General features: G+C 46.8%; 1 protein-coding gene across 1 annotated transcript; it reads left to right on the top strand.

The window, feature by feature from the left end:
* The first annotated feature begins 2,292 nt into the window (after positions 1-2,292).
* Positions 2,293-7,361, top strand: EMC7 (ER membrane protein complex subunit 7). Its single transcript, XM_075283031.1, has 5 exons — positions 2,293-2,553; positions 3,814-3,933; positions 4,539-4,677; positions 5,637-5,717; positions 5,834-7,361. Exons 1-5 carry the CDS (start codon positions 2,339-2,341, stop codon positions 5,981-5,983), a joined length of 705 nt encoding a protein of 234 aa, XP_075139132.1. The 5' UTR covers positions 2,293-2,338; the 3' UTR covers positions 5,984-7,361.
* The last annotated feature ends 626 nt before the right edge of the window (positions 7,362-7,987 follow it).

The raw sequence follows: 7,987 nt of genomic DNA, 5'->3' as shown, positions 1-7,987 counted from the left end.
AAGGGGTTAATAGCAGCACTGCAGATCCCCTATATTCAGCCAGGCTGAATTCCAAGTGGGGGGAAAAAAACTCAGTCCTCAAGCTCAGGGAAGGGGCAGACAGACAACCAAAACACCCCCTCCCCTTCCCCAGCACCCAGCAACTACTGCACCCAAAAACTCCGGCCATTTTAATTTTTGAAATTTTCCAGTAGCTGCTGCATTTCCCCCCCTCGGCTTATACTCGAGTCAATAAGTTTTCCCAGTTTTTTGGGGTAAAATTAGGGGGTATATACGGTATATCCCAAACTCTATATTTTGGAGGTCGTCTTATATGCCAGAAAATACGGTATATAATATAAAATTGTACACTTTTCTAAGATTCTTTCTATATCAATTCCTGACAATTTTCTAGATCTCTGCTTGCTGTCATTCATTCTACTTATTCCCAGTAGATCAAAATCCGTCTATGTGATGGACATAGAGGTCCACAGACATAAGCCTGTGTCCAGTGGTGTAACTACAGGAGTAGCTGCTGTCACAGGACCCGGGACATTAGTGTGCAGGAATGTGGTTTGTGCGGGGGCTCAGCCATTCCTAGTTACACCACTGCCTGTGTCCACATGACCACAGACTGATTTCACTGGAACGAAACAGAATGAATGACCACAAGCAGAGATCTAGAAAAGCTGTGAGGATTTGATGCTGAAAGTATATTGGAAAATTGTACAACTTTTTAATACGCAAACAATAGCACTTATCTTTCACTATTGGTCTGAAAGTGGCCAACACCTTTAAGATCATTTTCTTAGTTTCTACAGATCAGCTGTTTCAGCGTCAAAATGCTAGGAGCTGTGCCCTTACATTGTATGCCCACTTTATTATTACAAGAATGAGATGTCCTTTCCCAGTTGACACTTCTCTATATGGGCATTGGACATGTGACCCTGATGTGCTGCATAATATAAAGTCAACCAATTTTCCATGTATCAGGGGATATGAACTGTCCATCAAAGGGTCAGAGAAGGACGATGTCAAGAATCATATAGGGATCACAATGTTTTGTTTTTTTTTCCTATCAGTATGTCTTTGTAGAATGGTAGGAAATCCACACAAACACAGAGAGAACATACAAACTCCTTGCAGATGTTGTCCTTGGCAGGATTTGAACCCACGACTCCAACGTTGCAGTGCTACCCACTGAGCCATCATGTTGCCCCGTTAAGACTCATTTTGACAAACAGACAGAGGTTGTGGCTGAATGCTAATGCTCCATCTAATATACCCAAATGTACAACTTGTCGACTGTCAGCACAGACTGGCTATAACGCCAGACCAGCTCAAGGGCCACTGCTATGGGAAACAGAAAGACTGAGCAGACAAACATCTCCTGGTCAGATGGATCCCGATTTCAGCTGCACCATGCTGGTGGGAGGATCAGAATTTGGTACAAGCAGCAGAAATCGATAAAACCTTTGTGTCAGGTGTGAACGTATTGACAAGCAATGAAGGCAAATGGACCCCATAGACCATAATGGGGTCCATGTGCTTTCTGCGCCTTGTCCGCACAAATCATGCAGAGATTTAGGGGGCATTCACACGGAGTAAAATGGCGCCGGTTCTGGCACGATAACTCGCGGCAGAATCAGGGCTGATAAAGACTCAATGGGTTCCGGGAAACTGAACCCATTGAAGTCAATGGGAGTTTTTATCAGCGCTGATTCTGCCGCGAGTTATCGTGCCAGAACCGGCGCCATTTTACTCCGTGTGAATGCCCTCTAAAGTAGATCATGAAGTACTTTTCTGTCTGCATGTTCCGTGCGGAAAGCACACGGACCCCATTATAGTCTATGGGGTCCGTGTGCTCTCATAAGCTCACTGCTTGTCAATGCATTTGGTATTCCGTTTGGGGAAAGGGGGGTCCCCATGTGGACTCCCTGAACAGATTACCGGATGCAGACGTGAACCCACGGGTAACTGAAAGACGTCCATTTCGGCAATTTAAGAGAAGCAAAATGTCATGGCTAACACTGTCAGACCAGGTCAATAGACTGACTTGTGTCAGGATCTAGCCTCTGGCCTCCATTGTGCTCAGAATATATAATATAATCATATATCTGTCCACAGTGTGTGTATATGAGGTCAGTGAGCTGCATGCCCAGCATGTCACCTCAGAAATCCCCAACATTAACTGGTGGCAATTTCCAATTAACGTGGCGGCCATTTTGTGGGCGATTCTGACATTGAGCTCTAAGAAAATGGCTCCTGCTCTGGAGACATGTAGCGCTGCCCCATAGACTAGCAGCAGAGCCCGGAAGGGGAAGCACAGGAGGGGTGAAGCTCAGTTCCTGTGTCAGTCATGTCGGATTCGTGGGTCCTTCCTCTTCTTTCCAGATGGAGCCTCTTTCTCCTGCCCCTCCTGGCTCTGTGCAGGGCGGACACCGAGGTGTTGGGTTCGGGCTATGAGAAGTTTAAGGTGGAGGGTCGGGCGGTGGTGCCCGGGGTCAGACCTCAGGACTGGGTGAGCGGGGCCCGGGTCCTGGTGGACGGAGAGGAGCACGTCGGCTTCCTGAGGTAAATAAAGGACATTAACTATTTACTGACCAGAACGCACTGCTTGTCCGTGTCATAGGCCTGAGGACAGGACTGGCCCTGTAAGTGAGCCTAGATGTCTTCTATACAGTAGAATGGAGTCTTATCCCTTACTGTCCTTCCTCCTCAGTCTGAAGATCTCTGCAGTCCACCTTATTTACACTAGTCCTCTCACACAGCTGAAGGGTTAATCCCTGCCGAGTATTGTAAGGCCATGTTCAGACCTGTTAGATTTCATACAGATTCCACTAGCTTAGACTATATTCACACTAACAACAGCTTAGTAGTGTGAATATAGCCTTAAAGGCAATGTGGCAGAACATGATATTTTTATTTTGGTTTGCTCTGCCTTTTATAACTCGGAGTCTGCAGCGACCCCACAATATAGTAGCGGCTTCGGTTTGGTCTGGATGAAACCACCTTGAACTCGTATTGTAACAGCCATTGTATAAATAGGGCATGACCTGTATAATCACCATAGGGCGGGTTCACATCTGCGCCCGGTCTCTGCTTTCGGGTTTCCGTCTTCTGCCCGAGAAACTGGACAGGAGACGGAAACCCAGCGGTCAGTTTTCAAACCCATTCACTTGAATGTGACCGCCCGTGAGCGTCTTCTGCCTCTCCGCGGCTAAACCGCTTTTTTTTTTTCTATAGTCGGATATGCAGGCCTTCGTGTCCGGTTAAAAAAAAAAAAAAAAAAACTGTTTCGCCGCAGAGAGGCAGAAGACGCTCACGGGCGGTCACATTCAAGTGAATGGGTTTGAAAACTGACCGCTGGGTTTCTGTCTCCTGTCCAGTTTCTGTCAGCAGAAGACGGAAACCCGAAAGCGGAGACCAGGCGCAGGTGTGAACCCACCCTAATTTAGATCATCATCACCCAACCCTACTGCAGATTGTTGTCCATAATAGAGACGTGGTCATGTGAGCACAGAGTATAGTCCATAGTATAGTCAGGTGATCATGTGACTGCAGGTTATAGTCCATAGTATAGTAGGGTGATCATGTGACTGCAGGTTATAGTCCATAGTATAGTAGGGTGATCATGTGACTGCAGGTTATAGTCCATAGTGTGACCACAGTATAGTCCATAGTATAGTCAGGTGATCATGTGACCTGGATGTATTATTGTGTGTTTGTCACTTATTTCTACTTTGCATCATAAAGCGGTAAATTAAAGCAACTGCAAAACCATTGTATGTGAATTAACCCCTTTAATCTCGTCCTATCGCCTCCTTTCTGCAGGACTGACGGCAGCTTTATTGTCCATGATGTGCCTTCTGGCTCCTACGTGGTAGAAGTTATATCTCCAGCTTACCGCTTCGAACCCGTCCGTGTGGACATCACCTCCAAGGGGAAAATGAGGTAATGTGATGGTATTGTATGTGCCTCAGAGGGGGTGTTATTACTAGAGATGAGCGAACACTGTTCTGATCAGCCGATCCGAACAGCACGCTCCATAGAAATGAATGGAAGCACCTGGTACTTCCGCTTGGACGTAGCCGGCGCGCTTAACCCCCCACGTGCCGGCTATGTCCATTCATTTCTATGCGAGCGTGCTGTTCGGATCGGCTGATCCGAACAGTGTTCGCTCATCTCTCGTTATTAACCTCCTAGGGCAGGCAGGGGACGATCTGCTTTAGAGACATTGTGGTCACTGCACCATATAGGACAATCTGAATTCCAGAGTACCTGGAGGAAACCGTCACATACCCTACAGTCAGTCTACAGATTATGTATTCCTTTAATCACCCGTCCAACCTAATATTTGGCCATGGAGAGAGGTTCCTGCACAGTGACCATGGCAGCCGTAGCACTCAGGATAGGCCATCAATATGACCCCGTGACGCTTCACTCGGACAGATGGATCTCATTGATCCATCACTTTTCATGGGCAAACCAGGATCTCATCTCAGCTGCAAGTATCACATTGAATTCCTTCAACTTTATTGACTCTTCTCTTTCTCAAGGGCAAGATATGTAAATCACATCAAAACCTCAGAAGTTGTCCGCCTACCATATCCTCTTCAGATGAAATCTTCCGGGCCGCCCTCTTACTTCATCAAACGAGAGACCTGGGGGTGGACTGACTTCCTTATGAATCCCATGGTAGGTGCTCAGCATATTTTTGTGTGTATAAGTCAGCCAAGCTATTAAAGGGATCCTATCATTGGAATCCCTTTTTTCCTCCCTAACACGTAGGAATAGCCTTAAGAAAGGCTATTCTTCTCCTACCTTTAGATGTCTTCTCCACACCGCTGGGTTTTCTTCTGTATGCACATGAGTTCTCTCGCAGCACTGGTGTAAGCGGCCATTTTCTTGTGACCTGGGCATGTGCAGTCGGCTCGGCCTGAGGCCTACAAGATTGAAACTCAGGACAGAAGAAGACACAGGGAGAGGCCGTACCAGAACAAGATGGAGGTGGTGCTGGAGAGTTCTCTCGCAACATTGGGGATGCCCCCAGTGCTATATGAGTGCTGAGGACCGCCCCCAGTGCTGCGAGAGAACTCATTTGCATACTGAAGAAAACCGGGATTTCTACTTGATGGCGGCGCAGAGAAGACATCTATAGGTAGGAGAAGAATAGCCTTTCTTAATGCTATTACTACGTGTTAGGGAGGAAAAAAGGGTATCCAATGATAAGATCCCTTTAATATCTGGTGGAGGTCTGACCAGTGGTTAAGTAAGATGGGTCATGGATCCAGTAGACGCCTCTTCTCTAGGAGTGTCATAACACACCCGGAACATTAACGTTTTTGGGTGTTGCATGGTTGAAGTAGAGACTAACTATGCCTCTCCTATGTGCAACCCTAACCCGCCTGGATTGATGTGAATACAGCAGGTGGTGCCTCATACTAACAGTCACAGGAGGCAGCGCCACCTACTGGATCCACAGTATAGCAGGCAGCACCTGATATTACCCACTCTATTCTAGCATCTCCTTCTTTCAGGGGGTTGGTCTAGATGACAGTGGCCTAACGCTCCCTGCAGGTCTTACTCTCTATAGCCACCTATTGATCCCTATTGCTTGCTGTTTGTAACCATGGCTTCTCCTCCACTTTGTACAGGTGATGATGATGGTCCTGCCGCTGCTGATCTTCGTGCTGCTTCCTAAAGTGGTGAACACGAGTGACCCAGAAATGAGACGGGTGAGTAAGATTGAGTGTCACTAAGGGGTTACGTGTGTCATGTCAGGTGATAGTGTGTTATAGTATCAAGACCCCGAACCTCCACCATTAACTTAATCTTCTGTTCTTTTCTTAAGGAAATGGAGCAGTCCATGAACATGTTGAACTCTAACCCCGAGCTGCCGGACGTTTCCGAATTCATGACCAGGCTTTTTACATCCAAATCCTCCAGTAAATCCAGCAGCGGCAGCAAGTCAGGAAAGAGCGGAGTTGGGAAGAGGAGGTAGTGATATAGGAGGCCATGAATATCCCCAAATTGCCCCATGGAAGACTCCCCCCACCCTCTCGGACAAGTTGTTGGTCGTATTTTGCCTTGTTTCTTCTTAGGAGGCTCATCTATGTTTTGTCCTTTACTTTGTGTGCGGCTCCTGGGAAGGGGAATGCATTAAACATCGCAATGTACGGCGACGTGTATACTGCTGTAGAGGCCTGTAGATGTCTGTATACACCTAGATACCTGCATGTACACTTAGCATAGCCCCCTGCCAGGGTAATGGGCTCAGAACTATTCACATAAACCATTTTTTCTCTTAATTTTACACATCACAAGGTATGTATGAAGCTTGAAACACGGCATTCTCTATACCTCTGTATAGTCACTGAATACAACAGGTATCTTTAAGGGTTTCATCGAGAGTGGGCAAACATGGCTGCTTAATTCCAGAGACAGTGCCACTCTGTTGCATAGGTTGCACCTGGTATTGCAACTCTATCAAATTCACTTGAATGTGCAGCCTGTAGACATCAGCGGTGCTTCCTCCAGACAAATGGCCTCCTTTCTATAAGTTCTAAAATTCCTTTACTGCGCCCATGAGGCAGCTGGTATATACAGTGATAGCAAATGGCCGATTTTTATTAATGGTCTTGTGGTTAGGCAGTACGGTAATATGACGGTCATCACACGGATACCAAAAACGGTGCAGCTCTCTATATTGGCATGTTTTCAGCCAGCGTTGAAGGTGAATGTGGACATGCTCTCTGTTTATATCTTAAAGCGTACCTCCAATTAGAAAATTACTTATTATAAATGAATAATACAGGTGAATATAAGAAACTTTGTAATATAGCGTATTAAAGGAAAAATGCTCCTTTCTCCATTTATCTGGTGCTTTCCATCTTAAGGGTATGTGCACCTGGTGGAATTGGATGCAATTTTCTACCTCAAAATCCTCTGAAAATAATCTGGCCCGTGGAACATGAAAGAAAATCAAGGCCAAGTGACTAGACTGGTACAGAATGGGGCTAGTGAAGCGTGAGGCTACAGACATGATGATAACACAATCATCATGGAAACCGCAGTGCGTGGCCTCACGCTTGACTAGCCCCATTGTGTACGAGTCTAGTCACTAGGCCTTGGTTTTTTGATGCGTGTTCACCAAAGACAGTTGTTTGTTTTTTGGCTAAGGCCCCACGTTGCGGAAACGCAGCTTTTTTTGTTGCTCTTATACTTCCACTTTCTGCTCAATCCATTCCTGGCTTTGTCTCAAAAAAGTGCAACAGAAAAAAGCTGTGTTTCCGCAAGGTGGGGCCTTAGCCTTAAAGGGATTCTACCATTAAAACTTTTTTTTTTTGTGAATAAGACGTCGGAATAGCCTTTAGAAAGGCTATTCATCTCTTACCTTTAGACGTGGTCTCTGCCGCACCGTTCCTTAGAAATACCGTTTTTTACCAGTATGCAAATGAGTTCTCTCGCAGCGATGGGGGCAGGCCCCAACGCTCAAACAGCGATGAGGGCGTCCCCACTGCTGCCAGAGAAGTGTCTCCAAGCGCTGCCTCCTACTTTGTCCGCCGCGTCATCTTCAATGTCTTCTTCTGGCGCAGGCTCGTAACTTCTAGCAGAGCAGACTGTGCAGGCGCACAGGTCACGGGAAAATGGCCGCTTGCACAGTATTGTTAGGAGCCATTTTTCCGTGGCCTGTGCGCTTGCGCAGTCTGCTCTGCTAGGTTACGAGCCTGCGCCGGAAAAAGACATTGAACATGATGCGGCGGATGAAGAAGGAGGCGGTGCGTGGAGACACTTCTCTGGCAGCGGTGGGGACGCCCTCATCACTGTTTGAGCGCTGGGGCCCGCCCCATCGCTGCCAGAGAACTCATTTGCATACCGGTAAAAACCGGTATTTCTAAGGAACGGCACGGCGGAGACCACGTCTAAAGGTAAGAGACAAATAGCCTTTCTAAAGGCTATTCCGACGTCTTATCCACAAAAAAAAAAAGTTTTAATGGTAGAATCC

Source organism: Leptodactylus fuscus, chromosome 7, assembly GCF_031893055.1.
Source record: "Leptodactylus fuscus isolate aLepFus1 chromosome 7, aLepFus1.hap2, whole genome shotgun sequence".
Taxonomy (NCBI): Eukaryota; Metazoa; Chordata; class Amphibia; order Anura; family Leptodactylidae; genus Leptodactylus; species Leptodactylus fuscus.
This window is presented reverse-complemented; position numbering and strand designations above follow the sequence as displayed.